Source organism: Hylobates moloch, unplaced genomic scaffold (assembly GCF_009828535.3).
Source record: "Hylobates moloch isolate HMO894 unplaced genomic scaffold, HMol_V3 SCAFFOLD_11, whole genome shotgun sequence".
NCBI classification, from domain to species: domain Eukaryota; kingdom Metazoa; phylum Chordata; class Mammalia; order Primates; family Hylobatidae; genus Hylobates; species Hylobates moloch.
This window is the reverse complement of record NW_026652286.1, coordinates 39,217,049-39,236,517: the sequence shown is the minus strand read 5'-3', so window position 1 is coordinate 39,236,517 and position 19,469 is coordinate 39,217,049. Positions and strand designations below refer to the sequence as shown.

Below are 19,469 nucleotides of genomic sequence, written 5' to 3'. Positions count from 1 at the left end.
ATTGGAATAGTTTCAGAAGGAATGGTACCAGTTCCTCCTTGTACCTCTGGTAGAATTCAGCTGTGAATCCATCAGGTCCTGGACTCTTTTTGGTTGGTAAGCTATTGATTATTGCCACAATTTCAGAACCTGTTATTGGTCTATTCAGAGATTCAACTTCTTCCTGGTTTAGTCTTGGGAGGGTGTATTTGTCGAGGAATTTATCCATTTCTTCTAGATTTTCTAGTTTATTTGCATAGAGGTGTTTGTAGTATTCTCTGATGGTAGATTGTATTTCTGTGGGATCGGTGGTGATATCCCCTTTTTCGTTTTTTATTGCATCTATTTGATTCTTCTCTCTTTTCTTCTTTATTAGTCTTGCTAGCGGTCCATCAATTTTGTTGATCTTTTCAAAAAACCAGCTCCTGGATTCATTAATTTTTTGAAGGGTTTTTTGTGTCTCTATTTCCTTCAGTTCTGCTCTGATTTTAGTTATTTCTAGCCTTCTGCTAGCTTTTGAATGTGTTTGCTCTTGCTTTTCTAGTTCTTTTAATTGTGATGTTAGGGTGTCAATTTTGGATCTTTCCTGCTTTCTCTTGTGGGCATTTAGTGCTATAAATTTCCCTCTACACACTGCTTTGAATGTGTCCCAGAGATTCTGGTATGTTGTGTCTTTGTTCTCGTTGGTTTCAAAGAACATCTTTATTTCTGCCTTCATTTCATTATGTACCCAATAGTCATTCAGGAGCAGGTTGTTCAGTTTCCATGTAGTTGAGTGGATTTGAGTGAGTTTCTTAATCCTGAGTTCTAGTTTGATTGCACTGTGGTCTGAGAGACAGTTTGTTATAATTTCTGTTCTTTTACATTTGCTGAGGAGAGCTTTACTTCCAACTATGTGGTCAATTTTGGAATAGGTGTGGTGTGGTGCTGAAAAAAATGTATATTCTGTTGACTTGGGGTGGAGAGTTCTGTAGATGTCTATTAGGTCCACTTTATATAGAGCTGAGTTCAATTCCTGGATATCCTTGTTAACTTTCTGTCTCGTTGATCTGTCTAATGCTGACAGTGGGGTGTTAAAATCTCCCATTATTATTGTGTGGGAGTTTAAGTCCCTTTGTAGGTCACTGAGGACTTGCTTTATGAATCTGGGTGCTCCTGTGTTGGGTGCATATATATTTAGGATAGTTAGCTCTTCTTGTTGAATTGATCCCTTTACCATTATGTAATGGCCTTCTTTGTCTCTTTTGATCTTTGTTGGTTTAAAGTCTATTTTATCAGAGACTAGGATTGCAACCCCTGCCTTTTTTTGTTTTCCAGTTGCTTGATAGATCTTCCTCCATCCCTTTATTTTGAGTCTATGTGTGTCTCTGCACGTGAGATGGGTTTCCTGAATACAGCACACTGATGGGTCCTGACTCCTTATCCACTTTGCCAGTCTGTGTCTTTTGATTGGAGCATTTAGCCCATTTACATTTAACGTTAATATTGTTATGTGTGAATCTGATCCTGTCATTATGATGTTAGTTGGTTATTTTGCTCGTTAGTTACTATAGTTTCTTCCTAGCCTCGATGGTCTTTACAATTTGGCATGTTTTTGCAGTGGCTGGAACCGGTTGTTCCTTTCCATGTTTAGTGCTTCCTTCAGGAGCTCTTTTAGGGCAGGCCTGGTGGTGACAAAATCACTCAGCGTTTGCTTGTCTGTAAAGTATTTTATTTCTCCTTCACTTATGAAGCTTAGTTTGGCGGGATAGGAAATTCTGGGTTGAAAATTCTTGTCTTTAAGAATGTTGAATATCGGCCCCCACTCTCTTCTGGCTTGTAGAGTTTCTGCCGAGAGATCAGCTGTTAGTCTGATGGGCTTCCCTTTGTGGGTAACCCGACCTTTCTCTCTGGCTGCCCTTAACATTTTTTCCTTCATTTCAACTTTGTTGAATCTGACAATTATGTGTCTTGGAGTTGCCCTTCTCGAGGAGTATCTTTGTGGCATTCTCTGTATTTCCTGAATCTGAATGCTGGCCTGCCTTGCTAGATTGGGGAAGTTCTCCTGGATAATATCTTGCAGAGTGTTTTCCAACTTGGTTCCATTCTCCCCATCATTTTCAGTACACCAATCAGACGTAGGTTTGGTCTTTTCACATAGTCCCAAATTTCTTGGAGGCTTTGTTCATTTCTTTTTATTCTTTTTTCTCTAAACTTCCCTTCTCTCTTCATTTCACTCATTTCATCTTCCATCAGCGATACCCTTTCTTCCAGTTGATCGCATCTGCTACTGAGGCTTCTGCAATCTTCGCGTAGTTCTCGAAACTTGGCTTTCAGCTCCATCAGCTCCTTTAAGCCCTTCTCTCCATTGGTTATTCTAGTTATCCATCCTTCTAATTTTTTTTCAAAGTTTTTAACTTCTTTGCTATTGTTTTGAATTTCCTCTCATAGCTCAGAGTAGTTTGATCGTCTGAAGCCTTCTTCTCTCAACTCATCAAAGTCATCCTCCATCCAGCTTTGTTCCGTTGCTGGTGAGGAACTGCGTTCCTTTGGAGGAGGAGAGGTGCTCTGTTTTTTAGAGTTTCCAGTTTTTCTGCTCTGTTTTTTCCCCATCTTTGTGGTTTTATCTACTTTTTGTCTTTGATGATGGTGATGTACAGATGGGTTTTTGGTGTTGATGTCCTTTCTGTTTGTTAGTTTTCCTTCTACCAGACAGGACCCTCAGCTGCAGGTCTGTTGGAGTTTACTAGAGGTCCACTCCAGACCCTGTTTGGCTGGGTGTCAGCAGCGGTGGCTGCAGAACAGCAGATTTTCGTGAGACCACCAATTCAGCTGTCTGATAGTTCCTCTGAAAGTTTTGTCTCAGAGGAGTACCCGGTTGAATGAGGTGTCAGTCTGACCCTACTTGGGGGGGTGCCTCCCAGTTAGGCTGCTCAGGGGTGAGGGACCCACTTTAGGAGGCAGTCTGTCCGTTCTCAGATCTCCAGCTGCGTGCTGGGAGAACCACTACTCTCTTCAAAGCTGTCAGTCAGACAGGGACATTTAAGTCTGTGGAGGTTCTTGCTGAGTTTTTGTTTGTCTGTGCCCTGCCCCCAGAGGTGGAGCCTACAGAGGCAGGCAGGCCTCCTTGAGCTGTGGTGGGCTCCACCCAGTTCGAGCTTCCTGGCTGCTTTGTTTACCTAAGCAAGCCTGGGCAATGGCGGGCGCCCCTCCCCCAGCCTCGCTGCCGCCTTGCAGCTTGATCTCAGACTGCTGTGCTAGCAATCAGCAAGACTCCGTGGGCATAGGACCCTCCGAGCCAGGTGCGGGACACAATCTCCTAGTGTGCCATTTTCCAGGCCCATTGGAAAAGCGCAGTATTAGGATGGGACTGACCCGATATTCCAGGTGCTGTCTGTTTCCCCTTTCTTTGACTAGGAAAGGGAACTCCCTGACCCCTTGCGCTTCCCAAGTGAGGCAATGCCTCGCCCTGCTTCGGCTCGCGCACAGTGCGCTTCACCGACTGTCTTGCACCCGCTGTTAGGCACTCCCTAGTGAGATGAAACCAGTACCTCAAGCAGAAATGCAGAAATCACCCGTCTTCTGTGTCGCTGGGGCTGGGAGCTGGAGACCGGAGCTGTTCCTATTCGGCCATCTTGGCTCCACCTCTCTCTTTTAACCTTTAATGGTTATTGTGAGGATTAAATAACGTAATATATGTAAAACATTTAGCAAATTGCCTTGCATATAATAAATTCTCAATAAACTTTAGCTGTATAAAAATAATCATTATTTTAGAGAGACTCATAGACTAAGTTGTCAGTAGACCTAAGCTGCTGTTCATTTGGCTAAAGATCTGTAGAATAAACAGTCCTGTATTAGTGTTGTTTTGAATTTTTAAACAGCTCATTAATTCATTTATTCATCCAGACACTGCTCTTGGGTCTAGGAATACAGTGGGTAAGCAAAATAGATAAAAATCCATACCCTAATGGAGTTTACACTTTAGTAGGGGAAACAGACATTAATCAAATGATACCACGGATTGTGGTATGAGGCTGAAAGTACAAGTACAAGGCATATGAGAGTATAAAAGCAGGAACCTGGTCTGGAGAGGGTTATTGAATGAGCTATGGCTACAAAGGAGGACAGAGGACAGGTCGTCAGGGTCTCGGGAGTCTTGTTAAGAATTTTTGCAGTTATTCTAAGAAGAATGGAGTGCACTGTGGAGTTTTATGAAAAGAAATGATGTGATCGGATCCGTGTTTTGAAAATATTTCTCCATTGAAGAGGCTACTACTGTTGTCTAGGGAGACGTGAAAGTAGGTTAGGCTAGGGCACCATCAGCAGAGGGAAGAATTAGTGGGTATATTTGAGAGATGTTTAAGGGGTAGAATTGATGGGGCTTGGTATTAGCTTCGGTGTGGCAGGAGGGATGCTTCACTGATGCCTCCTTCATAGGATCTGACTTGCAGAACTGAATGACTAGGAGTGACTTTCACTGAGATGAGGACAGTCTTCATGGCAAAATCGCTTTAGTAACTTTATATTGAAACTTGAGAATGTATTTGAAGTATTTATTTTCCTGTGAAAATTTGAATGGGGAAAGAAATGACAGGTTCAAGACACTGATTTTGGAAACTTAGATAGATATGCCTAATCCTCGTTTTCTCTTTGTTTTTCAAAAGATGTGAAATTGTTATATATTTAGCCTTTTTTTTTTTAAAGGGCAGGGATATGAAACTTACACATTCCTGAAGGTTATATTTAGAGCCAGTCTCCCTCCTTTTCCCTAAATCTGTCTCTTCAATCTGAAAAATGGAATGGATTCAGTACAGAAATCTATATCTTCAACTTCTTTTTATAAACCTTTTACATCTCTTCTCCTCAGATGTAAGAAAATAATTTTGGAGTCAGAACATTACTGCCTTATCCAATGATTGTACGGACTGGGTGATATTAAGATTTAACTGCTTTGATGTTCTCTGCCTCTGGTTTGGAATATCTTTGGCAGGTATACTAGGGCCAGAAAAGACCTTCAAATATCTTGGTTAAAGCCTACATCAAATGTTAGTAGTGCTTGGAGTTGATCTGAACAACCCCATATTAAGGCCCTGGAGTTGACCCAGGTTCCCCAGGACTGATTGGAACTTTCTGAGCCTTGGCATTCTCTCAAAGAAGGTCTGAGGCAGATAAGAGTTTGAGCCTTCTCAACTCCCTGCTACTTTTGTATCGCAGAAACTATTCTATAGCACCCCTTGACAGGAAGAGAAGCCACTGGTGGTAAAGTCAGAGGGGAATTTGAAATTAGAGGGCAGTCCCACAACCTGACCCTTTACTTAGGTACAAGCCTGGGGTGAGGGATGTGGCTGACTCTGTGTGTGTGTGTGTGTGTGTGTGTGTGTGTGTGTGTGTGTACATGCCTCAGGTCAGGAAATAAGTTCTCTTTCTCACTCTTGCTGTCACACACACACACACACACACAAAACAGTCCTCCGCTTGTGCCTCTCTCTCTGTGTCATAGCCTAGCAGCCTCTTTGGTTTCAGGAAGAGGAACAGGGCTTCATGCATTGCCTGAGTTCCTGACAGCTACCAGACTCTGAAGCCAGAGTGGAATTGGAGCATGGGAGCTCCTGTGGGTTGGGTCCCTCCTCTGCCTCCCTCCATTCCCAGCTAGCAGCCTGACTCTACCCCTTGTCTCTGTTCCCGCAGCACTCCACCTCGGTGAGCATCATGGGCTTTTCCAACACTCTGGAGATGGAGTTGTCATCTACCAGGTCGGAGAGGCCCCTAGAACCACAGATCCAGAGTGTGAGCAACCTGACAGCTGGTGCCCCCCAGGCAGTACCAAGCCTGCTGAGTGCTCCCCCCAAAATGGTGTCCAGCCTGACAAGTGTTCAAAACCAGGCCATGCCCAGCCTGACAACCAGTCACCTACAGACTGTGCCCAGCCTTGTGCATAACACATTCCAGTCCATGCCCAACCTGATAAGTGACTCCCCTCAGGCTATGGCAAGCCTGGCAAGTGATCACCCTCAGGCTGGGTCCAGCCTAATGTCTGGTCACACCCAGGCTGTGCCGAGTCTTGCAACTTGTCCTCTGCAGAGCATCCCTCCAGTTTCTGACATACAGCCAGAAACCGGGTCCAGCTCCAGTTCTGGCCGAACTTCAGGGAGCCTGTGCCCCGGAGATGGGGCTGATCCCTCCCTGGGGAATGCTCTGTGTAAGGTAAGTCCTGGGGAAATGCTATTCAAACTTCCTTTGTTCATCAATGGGCAAAAGATTGGCCACTGGGACCCTTATTCTGACCTTAGCTTAACAGTTCTGAGACCACTAATGACAACCATGTCTGAGTTCTTTGATTCTTGTTGACATTTCACTTTTGAAAGATGGAAAGTGAGGATTCCACTCACTTCACTGACTCACTGGGACAAGGTCTCATAGTCCCTGGTCTGGATGCTGCCAAGGACTTGGCCATCCCCTCAGAGCTGGAGGAGCCAATTAACCTCTCTGTGAAGAAACCTCCACTGGCGCCAGTGGTCAGCACATCTACAGCTCTGCAGCAGTACCAGAACCCAAAAGGTGAGACTCAAGCAGCCTGCCCTTCGTGTTGGCCACAGACTTGAGCAGATGGACTCAGCACTTCTAGGTGAGAGAGGCCAGCAGACAAGCTCTAAGCTGGGGAAGCAGTGCATCTCTCTGAGGCTGAATTTACTTCTCTCCTCTGGAACTGTCTTAGTGACACCTGTTCTGCTTCCCTCACTGTGGCCATGGCTGATCTAGGCATGGCCAGGACTTACTCTCTTTGTAACACTCCCCATGCAAAGAGTCCTGGGGGTCTGCATTATACCTAGGGGGAAACAGAACTCAGCCCAGGAGGGCTAGCCTTGACAAAATGTTATAGGGAAAAGAGCATGTCTGACTTTGGAGTCCAATAGATGGAAGTTAGTAAACCAGTTCTCTCTCCCTGTGATCCTCGGTAAGATACCTAACCTCCCTCAACTGATTTCTTTCTCTCTAAATGGGGCCAATAGCACCTACTTCATAGGCTACTGGGACCAATAACTATAGTGAAATCATTTGATAACTTCCTCTGAGTAGTAAGGATTTTCCTGGTACCTGACAGTAATGTGGATTTGTGTTGTGCCTCATAGTGAAGGGAATTTGGACCATTGGAGATTGGTTCTGATTCGCTTCTCAGCTTCCCATACCCCTTCTCCAACCAGGCTAGGCTAAGTTTGTTCTTCTGTGGAAGGTGAGGGCTAGTTGGGAAGTCAGGAAGCGACTCCCTGATGATCATTTGGGACTTTCTTCGTTCAATGTATGATGCGTGTTTAATTTGTAATGATTAGTCTGTTTCTTATACGTGTAATAAATGAAAACGAAAGGAATAATTTTTCTCCTTTTTTTTTTTCACACTGACTGAAAGGCCAACTGAAAAATTATTGGTTCTTATTACACATAATAATGTGACGCTGCATTTTATGCAGTTAAACTTTTTAGACCCTGCTTGCCCATGTACAGTGCCTAGGACCATGCCTGGTGCTGAATGGATGCTAGTTTCATCCTTTTGCCCCACCACTGCCTCCTGCCCATCTCCATAGACTGCATACTCAGGGAAGAACTCCCTGGGAGCCTCTTTTCCATGGAGTGTGAGCTGGATTCTCAAGCATTGCTGGAATCCCAGCACTTGGCTGACAGGGCAGAGGCTGGACAAATAGACTCCTCAGAGGAGGCAACACTGGTGTACTGAGAACAAGTGATTTCTGAGCTCATCTTGAAGGTGAGAAACTGGCCCATCAGTGCCTGACCCAACACTCACCCATAGGCAGCCTCTGAATGTTACTTGTGTTCATCTTTTTAAAAGAAGGTGGGCTTCCTCCTCTCAAGAAGGAGATCCATGGCAGACTTGTCACCACTATGAATGACTGTAGTGTAGGTAACTACTATATGACAGGTGTGTGGCCAAAGGTATGAATAGCAGATATAAGTGGAAGGTATGCATGATGAGGTTTGTTGCCACAAATGTGTGTCACAGGTATTTGTTTGTCTTTTGCCTTAGAGTGTGAGAATTTTGAACAAGGAGCCCTAGAGCTGGATGCAAAAGAGAACGAGAGCATCAGGTAACAGCCTCCTGGCTAATCTCCCTCCCACCCATGGCTTCACATCCTGAGATGTTGGCACAGGGATGAAGCATCCTTGATGAATTAACTACAAGTGGAAGAAATTTGCCTGCAACTGCCTTCTTCAACCCCTCAACCTTCAAGTGGATGTCTGGGATGGTTGTGGGAGGATGTCCTGGCTCCTGCGCCACGAGGCATGCGCTTTGGGTGCAGTCCTTGCACTTCAGGGACCTCCTGTCTTTGACCAGGACTATACCATAGGGCTTCCCAGTGGCTGACAGGGCCTGGCCATGCAGAGCTGGGCCAGGAGGGCAGAATGTGGACCTGTAGAGTCCACATTCAGAGTCCAGATCCAAGAGGATCTGGAGCAGCAATTCAGCTGGGGATTGTATTAGGGTTCTCTAGAGGCACAGAACTTGTAGGATATGTGTGTGTGTGTGTGTGTGTGTGTGTATACTTCCATACATATATATATACATATATATGTATGGAAGTTTATTAAGTATTAATTTACGTGATCACAGGGTCCCACAATAGGTTGTCTGCAAGCTTGAGGAGCAAGGAGACCCAGTCTGAGTCTCAAACTGAACAACTGGGAGTCCGATGTTCAAGGGCAGGACGTGTCTAGCACAGGAGAAAGATATAGCCAGGAGGCTAGGCCAGTCTCTCCTTTTCATGTTTTCCTGCTTGCTTTATATTTACTGGCAGCTGATTAGATGGTGCCCACCCAATTAAGGGTGGGTCTGCCTTTCCCAGCCCACTGACTCAAATGTTAATCTCCTTTGGCAATGCCATCACAGACACACCCAGGATCAATACTTTGTATCCTTCAATCCAATCAAGTTGACCCTCAATATTAATCATCACAGGGATCATGGATGTTTCTGACTTAGAGGTTGGGACCAGAGGAGGATCCCACCAAGACCCCGGGGTGTCTGTCTTGCTGCAGAGCCTTCAATAGCGAGCGTAAGATTCCCTATGTGCGACTGGAGCGACTCAAGATCTGTGCTGCCTCCTCAGGAGAGATGCCTGTGTTCAAACTGAAGCCACAGAAGAATGATCAGGGTGGGAGCTTCCTGCTGATCATCGAGTGTGGCACTGAGTCCTCCAGCATGTCCATTAAGGTACCACTTTGCTTTGCCTTGGCCTTAAACCCTGGCCCAGCCTAAAAGCTTATTCTTTTTGCTACTGCCTGAATTCTGACTCTGGGACCTTTCCTGAGTCTCTGATGGGGCTGCAGCTTGGCCAGACGTTGTCCCCTGCTGCAAGGGGCCTGTGAGATGCATATTAGGAGTGAGGTGTCCCAGCATTCATGGGGCTTGCTGGCTTGGGGTCCTGGAATAAGTGGCTCTCATGTAGGCGTGCAGGGCCTGCCAGTCTCTCCCTCCCCTCCCTCGAGAGCTTGTTGGTTCTGTGCTCTGGCTGCCCAGACTTACTTCTTCCCCAAGGTCAGCCAGGACAGACTGTCTGAGGCCACCCAGGCCCCAGGTCTGGAGGGAAGAAAGGTCACTGTCACTTCTCTGGCTGGGCAGCGGCCACCAGAAGTGGAGGGCACATCTCCTGAAGAACACAGACTCATTCCTCGAACCCCAGGAGCCAAGAAGGGCCCCCCAGCCCCAATAGAGAATGAGGACTTCTGTGCTGTTTGCCTCAATGGTGGAGAGTTACTGTGCTGTGACCGCTGCCCCAAAGTGTTCCACCTCTCCTGCCATGTGCCAGCCTTGCTCAGCTTCCCAGGGTGAGTCATGCCAGTCCAGGACCATCACCTGGCTAGTAGGGTTACCTTCCAGGGATGATTATTCCAGGCCAGATCCATAGAGCTCCCAGGATGGGCTTACTACCCTCTTCTGGACCTGCTTGAATTGCAGGTCTGTGAGTTAATGGGCCTGGGTATCTTCTGCACACAGACAGGTGGATGCTTGACATTTGGTTGACTTCATTTCTACCTCTTTTCTCACCTTCTTCTTGCATGTGGATTTGTGCCTATACTACTACCCTAGCCTCCCCTAACCCCTGTTTTTCTAGATTCACAAAATTCTGAGTTATTGAATTTCTTCCCAGCCTGTGGCTAGAAAGCCATTTCTTACATGGCAAGGTGAGGGACTCAGTTTCTCACGCCTGCCATAGGGCAGAGGGAGAGGGAAGGGTGCTCTGGGCAATGTGCTGAGGCCTAACATGGCCTCACCTGCCCTGCAGGGGAGAGTGGGTATGTACCTTGTGCCGCAGCCTGACCCAGCCCGAGATGGAGTACGACTGTGAGAATGCCCGCTATAACCAGCCTGGAATGCGGGCATCTCCTGGCCTAAGCATAAATGACCAGAAGGTAGGGAGGAGTCTTTGGAAACAAGGTTCCCTGCCTTTGGCAGCCCCCTTCTGGCTACAGGGTCTGAGGCCTTTCAGAGGGGATGAGGGGCTTTTCTGGATACCTTTCTTTGTGCTATGCCTGACAACTTGGCCCAGGGGTGTTTGGATAATTTTCCTTCTCCTAGCAGTTTTCCTCTGGCTTGGGAACCTGAATTGCGCCTTAGTATGGCAGCTAGCATCCTGTGGGACAGAGCCAGGGAGTTATCAGGGTCAACATCTTTAGTTCATACTGAGGTGAGACCAGAACAAAGTGACTCTGTTGCCAATTCTGATTTTGCAGAAGTGTGAGAAGCTGGTATTGTCCTTGTGCTGCAATAACCTCAGCCTGCCCTTCCATGAACCTGTCAGCCCCCTGGTAAGGAAGGCCACGCTGTTTCTGCCTGCTACTGTCTTTTCTGCTCAGAGGGCCCAGGCCATGAGGCAGGAGCATGATGGTTCCCAGGTTGGGCTCAGAGCATGGCCACTGGGAGTAGTGACAATATTAACTTGTGGATAGTCCAGGGGACCGTAGGGCCATGGCCATTCCAGCCTCCCCCACCACAACTGCTACTGTATCAGATCCTACTTGACAGGTGACACATTCTTCCTTTTCCCTTGCTCTTTGTCTTCTTTCTCCATCCTTTTCTTCCTGCTGCTCCTCATCATTCCTCCTCCTATTCTTTCACTTATATTTCAACTCATTTTCCATTTCTTCTTCCTTCTTATCCACACCTACATTTCTTCTCTCACTCCCTTTGCCTCCTTCTCCTCATGTCTCCTCCCCCAAGGCCCGGCATTATTACCAGATTATCAAGAGGCCCATGGACCTGTCAATCATCCGGAGGAAGCTGCAAAAGAAGGACCCGGCTCACTATACCACCCCAGAGGAGGTGGTATCAGATGTGCGCCTCATGTTCTGGAACTGTGCTAAGTTCAATTACGTATGTCTTGCCTGTTTTCCCTCTCTCCTATTTCCTTGCAACCCCAGGACTGTCATGGGTGGGTAGGGTTGGGAGGTTAGGTTTGGTCTGGGCTGCCTTGAGGACTGGGGAGCAGATTCTGGGGGCCTGCTGTGGTGAGTGTTTAAAAGCTCTCTCCCACACTCAGGCCTCAGCATGGACTCAGGAAAAAGGGGAGGTACTAGTGAGTGGCCATCTGTGGATACCTGTTAGGGTCACTTCTGCTATAAGAGCTGCTACCAAACTAGTTTTCCTGAGTCCTAGGAGAAAAATGTCAAGTTCCAGACACCTCAGGACACCCCGCCAGGCTTTGTGCTCTGTGTAGCTCTTGAGGCACCTGAAAGAGATGGACTGGTAAAAACGGGCTAGACCATCACTGCTCTCCTCCCCCATTAGCCTGACTCCGAGGTTGCAGAGGCCGGCCGCTGCCTGGAAGTGTTCTTTGAGGGCTGGTTGAAGGAGATCTACCCAGAGAAACGGTTTGCCCAGCCAAGGCAGGAGGACTCAGACTCCGAGGAGGTGTCTAGTGAGAGTGGATGTTCCACTCCCCAGGGCTTCCCGTGGCCTTCCTACATGCAGGAGGGCATCCAACCCAAGAGGCGGCGACGACATATGGTAAAGAGTTACTGCCAGCTGGCAACAGGTGGGCGGTGATCAGGCAAGCAGAGGGGCACCCAAGCAGCAACTTAAGGTGAAGCTGTTCAGGTGGCGCAAAAAGATAGTGGTGACAATGAACCCTCACTTCCAGCTCCTTAGCCCCCAGGGAAGGCAGGGCAGTACAGGGCTCATCAACGCCAGTTACTCACGAGACTTGAAATTCAGAAAGGTACCTGTCCCTGCCCAGGGTAACCCAGCATTTAGCAGCAGACCTGGGCTGAGAAACCAGTTGTCCTGATTCCCAGTTTGGTCCTGGTTACACTACACTGTGATTGTGATGCCCCTAAGAAGGGAATTACCTGGTCTTAGTGCCTAGTTTCTGTTTGGGTTTGAGAGAGAAAGGAAGGGATCTTTCTTAGCCCCTTGGTGTAGGTAAGGAAGGAGAGGTATTGCTTGCAGCAGAGAGAGCTCCTCTGATCTTTGGGCTGGTCCCACCTGTGTAGACCAGAAATGTCCATTCAGGGCTGTTTAATTCCACTGAAATATTTTGCCTGCCTACTGTGTGCCAGGGTCTGACCAGCCATCCCCAGTTGCTTACCGTACTTAGCATACAATGTTTAGTGGCTTCAGTAAGTTTTACTGCTGCATTCCTAGGGTGGAATAAAATATGTTGACTCTGCAGAACTGCAATCTTGACATAGCCTTTTCATGTTAATAAATCCTACGTTTGGCTATTTTAATTCCAAATATGTATTTTTCTTTCAGGAGAATGAAAGAGCAAAAAGAGTGTCATTTCGCCTGGCCAACAGCATCTCTCAGGTGTGAGAGCCAAAAGGAGACTGGGCACTCTGGCAGCTGTTGTCCCATACTGTCGACCATTCCTTCCCATCATGCAGCTTATCCTCTTCAGAGTGTGGATGGTAGATGAGTCTTGTTGAACTGTGTAGTGCTCTTCTTTGCCATTTGCATCTACAGCATTTATTTGGGAGCCGTAGTACATCCACTACAGAGAAGATTTCAGTAATAAACAGGAAAGAGGAAGGTATTTATTATTACCAGAGTAATCAATTGTATAGGCTCCACTTGACAAGACCACACCTGGTTAGGCTTGGGAGGATCTACTTTCCTTGGTGAATTTTTTTCTGCCTGGGAAAGCAGACCTGTCTAACCTTTTAGTGTCCAGGGCTCAGGAGCCATGTATACATCTGAACTCCTCCTGGGCTCAGAAGTGGGTAAAAGAAGGGAGAGAGGTTTAGACATATGGCAGGACTATGATCCCTGGCCCAGCACAGCCAAAGACTGTCACTGTTTGCCTTTGCTTGTCCTGTCTGGATAGAGGCATCTGCCATGTGCAGACTAGTGGAGGTTTCTAGAGGCCATAGGTCTCAATTTGTGCCTATTTGGGTTCTAACGGTTTTCAGGGTATTTGTTTTGCATAGTCACTTTCCTGATGTTGACATAGGTGGCTGCTGTGAAAACGCTGTGGATGGTGTGACATTCTTGGTTGAGCTGGGTGGCTGTGCAGAGACCACTTACATCTTCTGGTTCAGATTTCACTTACAGACTTAGAAAGATGTCCACTTCAGAGCCCACCCTCTGTGCTACTTACTCTGGGCTAATCACACTTCTTTAGGGTGAGAACCTGCCTTCCTAGAAGTGACTGTTGGTGCTTGTCAGTGGCCATACCCTTCATCATCCTCATTTAGAGGTCTGGATCTTGAGTTCTGCTTGTGAATACTGTGAGATAGCTGCTGTCTGCTTCAGGTCCAGAGTTCCATTGGGTGGAGAGAGTAACCCACAACCAGCTCACTCCTCTGGGCCTCTCTTCCTGCTTAAAGATTCTAGTTCTCAACCTCTCCAAGTTCATGAGCCAAAGATCAGAAGTGAGTCTTCTGACTAGCCTGCCTCCAGGCTGTCTACAGCCCCAAAAAAGCTAACACTTTTCTGGCAGCCCTTTTTGTTGGAGGTTAGAGAAGGCCTCAGGGACCAACAGGGGCCAGATCTAGATATTCCTGGGGGAAGTTTGTCTAAGGTGGACGGGGGAAAAATCAAGAGGCAAAAAGCCAGTGTCCTTTGGTGACTGTGAAGCAACCTCAGAGCCTTAGTTCTCCTAGATTGCGGAGAGAAGCATTCTGGAAGCCATGGGAACAGGAGATTGAGGCTGCATCCTGAATGGATCTGCATGGCCCTCGCAGGGTGTTTGTGAAGATACTGGAGGTCAGGCTACCTCCCAAGCAAGGGCTTGGTTGAGAAGGAACCCATTGCTTATATTGTTGGGGGAGCTATGAACCTGACATGTCAGTGGCCAGGACTGAGACAGCTCTCCCTGGTCCTGTCATTGCGTAGCTAATTTCAGGGGAGTCTGAGGTCATGGCTTTGTTTTTGCTAAGAGATGAAGTTCAAGGATGTTCTTGTTTGTAGGGCCTTTGCTAATGAGCAGGTTTTTTTTTTTTTAATTAGAAAACATTTCTTCTCTCTTTGTGAGTTGATGGTATTGCTCATTTCCTTCTCTACCCAACCTGAGAGATCATCTTCACTTTAAAGCAAACCATGCCCCTTGGCTTGCCATTCTTTCAGCAGCACATGCCACGTTCTCCTAAGCAGATGGGCTTCCGTGATCCTGTTTTCTAGTTTGGGGTAACTGAGTCTTCAATGCTTTACTAGTCCGACAGTCTTTGGACTTAGGCTTCTGCCCCTTGAGACTCACATGACTTTTTGGTTTGGGATCTGGTCATTTCCCTTTCAATTTTTGAATCTTCTTCTCTGTTCAGTTGGCTTGGCAAAGTACCCTCTGTTCTCATGTCACTAATTCTTGCTCTAGGTCATCTTTCCTTTGTGCAGCCCACATTCCCACCATCCCTGTGAGCTTTGTTGTACTTGGTGTTGGGCAGCTGGTGAGTGTTATGACAGGCTCAGACCTGATCCTTCCTCAGGAGCAACTGGAGACCACAAATTTAACGCAGAAATGCCTGTTAAAAGCTTGGCTTTCCTTATATCAGTGAGGCTCCCAGCTTGGGTGTGGCCTCCTGGGCTCAAGGATCAGCTTGCTGGGCCAGGGGGGTCTTAGTAATGTGCTGGAGAGACACATGCTCCCTTCTCATCACAGAGAGCCTGCGTGTTTAGACACCTGCCTCTTGCTAGCTTTTCCTTTAGACCTAGCCACCAGTGGTTTGAGTCATGGTTTTGTTTTGTTTTTGCATGCAAAAACCAGAACATGACTCAGAAATTAAAAAAAAAAAAATCCTGCTAGCCAAGTGACTGCCTGCAGAGGCTCTTCATTAACATTTGGGCTGATCCTGCTTTTGACTTACTCCCATAATGGCCCAGTTTTGAAGTCAGCCAAGTCCTTTTGTTCTTGACAACATCATGCAGTGGAAATACGGTGAGTTCTAGATTCTTATGGGATAGCATGCAGTCCTAGAGGAAAAATTGACTTCTTGGGTGCGCTGAGAAATAAGACAGTAAATGGCTTCAGTTGATGCAGAGGGGATTTTAGTAAAAAATTGGTTCAGGATTTTTAAATTTTATTTTATTTTTTGGCTGGGCGTGGTGGCTCACACCTGTAATCCCAGCACTTTGGGAGGCTGAGGTGGGTGGATCACCTAAGGACAGGAGTTCGAGACCAGCCTGGCCAACACAGTGAAACCCCGTCTCTACTAAAAATACAAATATCAGCCAAGTGTGATGGCACATGCCTGTAATCCCAGCTACGTGGGAGGCTGAGGCAGGAGACTTGCTTGAATCCGGGAGGTGGAGGTTGCGGTGAGCTGAGATCATGCCATTGCATTCCAGCCTGGGCGACAGAATGAGACTCCATCTCAAAAAAAAAAAAAAATTGGTTCAGGATGAACTTGCAGAGCACTCTTCCACGGAACATGGTTACGTTAGCCCTGCCTGACTTCTAGCAATTGCTAACTATACACCTTGCCTGCCTCTAGTACCCCTACCTGAGTGGCAACCAGACCCTCCATAGGCTCTGTTCCGTGGCAGTCCCTGCCATCCCCCCCCGGCGGACTCTGGCTCCCTCCCCATACCCATTTCTAGCAACAGCTCCTTGCCTGGCTGCTAAGACGGAGGCGCCTCCTTGTTTGTTCCTGGGCTCTGTTCTGCTCCCTCTCTCACTCCATGGAGTCACTTATAGTCTTCTTTTTTGAACTCCTGAACTGAGCCTTTGCTCCTTCTGGATCGTCATCTCCTGGGCTTCTTCTCCCTACCTCAGTACTGCCAAAATTGCCCTGCTCCTTTAGTCCATTTCCATGACCTCAGCCCTCTCTCTCCTCTCCTTGTCTTTTAGCTTTCTCCTGGACTTCTTCCTCTCCCCAGCATGAACCCAGAGCCTATCACACACTGATGTTTTTATCAGCATCCTGAACTTTCTCATGCCCTTCAACTTTTTTTTTTTTTTTTGAGAGAGAGTCTGGCTCTGTCACCCAGGCTGGAGTGCAGTGGCATGATGTCGGCTCATTGCAACCTCTGCCTCCTGGGCTCAGGTGATCCTCCCATCTCAGCCTCCTGAGTAGCTGGGACTACAGGTGCATGCCACTATGCCTGGCTAATTTTTCTACTTTAGGTAGAGATGGAGTTTCACCATGTTGCTCAAGCTGGTATCAACACTCCTGGGCTCAAACGATCTGCCTCTCTTGGCCTCCCAAAGTGCTGGGATTACAGGCGTGAGCCACTGCGCCAGGCGTATCCCCCTCAATTTTGCTGAAACTATCAGCCATTCTCCATTTTCGGCAGCATCATATTTGCTGCTTCCACCTCCTGGGCTGCTAAGCATGACAAATTCACAGTTGGCAGCCTCAGTTGAGCTCTCAGTATTGACTGGAAATTCTTTAACTTGTTGTGACCCCTTTTTTTTCCCCCACCCATGCCTCTATCTTTGCCCTCCACAGATGACTGAGCTCACTGTCTACTTCACAGAAGACAGCCCCTAAAGCAAGAGCTTCCTTGCCCGCTGCTCCTCTCTCCCCTCTCATTCATCTGTGTCTGTAACTCTCCCCAACCCCTCCATTCTTGCTCCTATTTAGTTCTCTATGTCTTGAATCCTGTTGTATGTCCTCCAAGACTGCTCCCTCGCTTAGTCCGCTACTCCCACTCCCTGGAGTCTCCAGCCTCTGTCTCCACTGGTTACCTCCATACAGCCTGCAAACAAGTTCTCCCCAAGATTAAAACAGCATTTCTCAGAGTCTGTTATCCCTTACACATTTTCCTTGTTAACCAAGTTACTTTTAAAAAGATCCTTTTAAAACTGATTCTTCCTCAGCTGTTCTTCAGCCCTGTATACTTTTTCATAAAAGTCACCGGTGACTGCCCAGTTGCCAAATAGAATGAATACCTTTCAGTGCTCAGCTGTCTTGACCTCTCCGTAGCATTTCACACCACCCACCAACCCTCAGTGAAACAACCTCCTCCCTTAGCTTTTATGACACCACAAGTCTCTGGATTCTCAGAGAATCCAAAAAAAACAAGTCTCTGGATTCTCTCTTACCTCTCAGCCCACACAGGCTGAGCCGTCCTTGAAACCTAGACAGGGGAAATGTCTGTGGCTGTCTGTGGTCTCTTCAGGAGTTGGGTAGGGAGGAAGAATCACAGCTGCTCCTGCTTTCTCTGTCTGTCTCTCTATTTCCTGAGTCCTTTCCTTTTCCTGAACTCAGTTCTCCTCATGCCAGCCATGTTTATGAGCTCCTGCTGGGAGGACAGCATCTGTGAGTCCTTCCCTCTATCTCTCCCAGACAACACAGAGGTTTTAGCCATGTTTGCTAAGAGACCCCATCTAAGTCAGCCCGAGGGTGTGGATTGGGTTTTACAGCATCCAGGCCGCAGTCTGGCTAAACTGGATGACCAGGCTGGCGGGCAGCTCCTCACCATGATGCTGCACCAGTTAGAGCCTGCTGCAGTTGGGAAGGTGCCTGGGATTGTAGTAAGACATGTTTCCATGCATGTCAGTGCTGCTAACCAGGAGGAGAACCTGGCAGGGTGGGTGCCTGCCTGCTGCTGCTAACATTCGGATGGAGGGAGACTAGGGAGTGCGGTGGCTGCTCCCTTGCTGGGGTTCAGCTGGAGTCAGCATGACTCCCTATATCAGGGCCTTTCCCACCTGTGCTGATTACCACCACCTGCTTGCTCCAGTTGTTTCTGGAGTTGGAGGCAGCTATTGGTTTCTTTCTTGGAGGTAAGGAGGTATATACTAGAAAGATATCTGATTTGAGAGTCTGAACACCAAAATTTTTGGCTCTTTCCATTATGAACTGTGTGACCTTGGATACAGTTTCCTCATCTATAAGGTTGTGGTGGGAGAGTGGCTGAGAACAGTGATCTCTCAGCTCTCCAGCTGTAAAGATGTTAATTATGATTTTAACTCTAAAGATCAGGGCACATAAGGAACAGGGGAATTCTGGGGGTGGGACACAGCTTGGGGAGCCCAGACCAGGGCAGGGAAAGGGGACTCACAAGCCAGACAGAGCTGCTTTGGGGAAAGTTCTTATCAGCTGGTGCTGCTTCCTGAGCCATATGCCCATTCCTCAAGCTGCACCCTTTTCTTGGCTATGTAGGATGAGTTCCTCCTAGGCCCTTGTTAGGAGCAGCTACTGGATCCAAAGCGGTTGGGGCATGAGGGAGGATATTTTAAAGGGAAGTATCACTGATCTTAAAAGAACCTATACATTCAAGAACAAATAAAAAAAAGCACTTTTCTTTACCAAGAATTGTGTCCTGGAGTGTTTTTCAGCGAAGATAGTTGAACCTATCGCATGGCCTTCTTGCCCCTAGATCTCTACATCATAAGAACTCAAGGTGGGGAAGAATAGCCTGGGAAGCCTTTCTCTCTAGGGAAGAACTCACCTCTCTGCTTTTCCTTCTTCTTCTTATTTTTTGTTTTGCTTCTCGAGACGGAGTTTCACCCTGTTACCAGGCTGGAGTGCAGTGGCGTGATCTCGGCTCACTGCAACCTCTGCCTCCCAGGTTCAAGCGATCCTCCTGCTTCAGCCTCCCAAGTACCTGGGACTACAGGTGGGCACCACCACACCCAGCTAATTTTTTGTATTTTTAGTAGAGGCGGAGTTTCACCATGTTGGCCAAGATGGTCTCAAACTCTTGACCTTGTGATCCACCCGCCTTGGCCTCCCAAAGTGCTGGAATTACAGGCGTAAGCCACCACGCCCAGCCTGCTTCTTATTTTTATTATTTTTAGTTTTCTTCAGAGACAAGGTCTTGCTGTGTTGCCCAGGCTGGTCTCAAACTCCTGGGCTCAAGTGCTCCTCCCACCTCAGCCTCCTGAGTAGCTGAGACTACAGGGACATGCCACCATGTCTCTGCTTCTTACTGTGTTAACACAGCCTGTTTCTCAAAACACAGGCAACAAGTTTGAGGTGGAGTTAGGGAAAAGGCATCATATGAATGCCTAACACTTCCAAGTGCTAAACACTTCAAGAATGTTCTTTATATAGTTCTTTATAAGGATGGTTACCTATCCTTAGCTGTCCTCTCTGCTTCCTCCACGCTAGTGGTT

General features: G+C 47.4%; 2 protein-coding genes across 19 annotated transcripts in view; one reads left to right on the top strand and one right to left on the bottom strand.

The window, feature by feature from the left end:
• Positions 1–19,469, bottom strand: part of STK33 (serine/threonine kinase 33) — a 239,263-nt gene that overhangs the window by 210,327 nt on the left and 9,467 nt on the right. The gene's annotated exons all lie outside the window — the stretch shown is intronic.
• On the top strand, positions 5,648–18,663 carry LOC116476544 (tripartite motif-containing protein 66). 4 transcript variants are annotated; one of them, XM_058446619.1, is made up of 11 exons: positions 5,653–5,748; positions 6,043–6,165; positions 6,327–6,519; positions 8,000–8,060; positions 9,010–9,184; positions 9,509–9,798; positions 10,257–10,383; positions 10,705–10,779; positions 11,192–11,344; positions 11,759–11,977; positions 12,725–17,775. In XM_058446619.1, exons 1-11 carry the CDS (start codon positions 5,671–5,673, stop codon positions 12,782–12,784), a joined length of 1,554 nt encoding a protein of 517 aa, XP_058302602.1. In that variant the 5' UTR covers positions 5,653–5,670; the 3' UTR covers positions 12,785–17,775. The 4 variants fall into 4 exon arrangements, with proteins under 4 accessions (XP_058302601.1, XP_032022561.2, XP_058302602.1 ...); XM_058446618.1 differs by having other exon boundaries at positions 5,648–6,165; positions 9,593–9,798; positions 12,725–18,663; XM_032166670.2 differs by having other exon boundaries at positions 5,648–6,165; positions 12,725–18,663.

Bases quoted from the DNA above. Each gene is read 5' to 3' on its own strand.
- LOC116476544 (XM_032166670.2), top strand. From the start codon at position 5,671: ATGGGCTTTTCCAACACTCTGGAGATGGAGTTGTCATCTACCAGGTCG. The intron at 6,520-7,999 runs GTGAGACTCAAG...CTTTTGCCTTAG, and splicing joins GCAGTACCAGAACCCAAAAG to AGTGTGAGAATTTTGAACAA. The intron at 11,978-12,724 runs GTAAAGAGTTAC...TTTTTCTTTCAG, and splicing joins AGAGGCGGCGACGACATATG to GAGAATGAAAGAGCAAAAAG.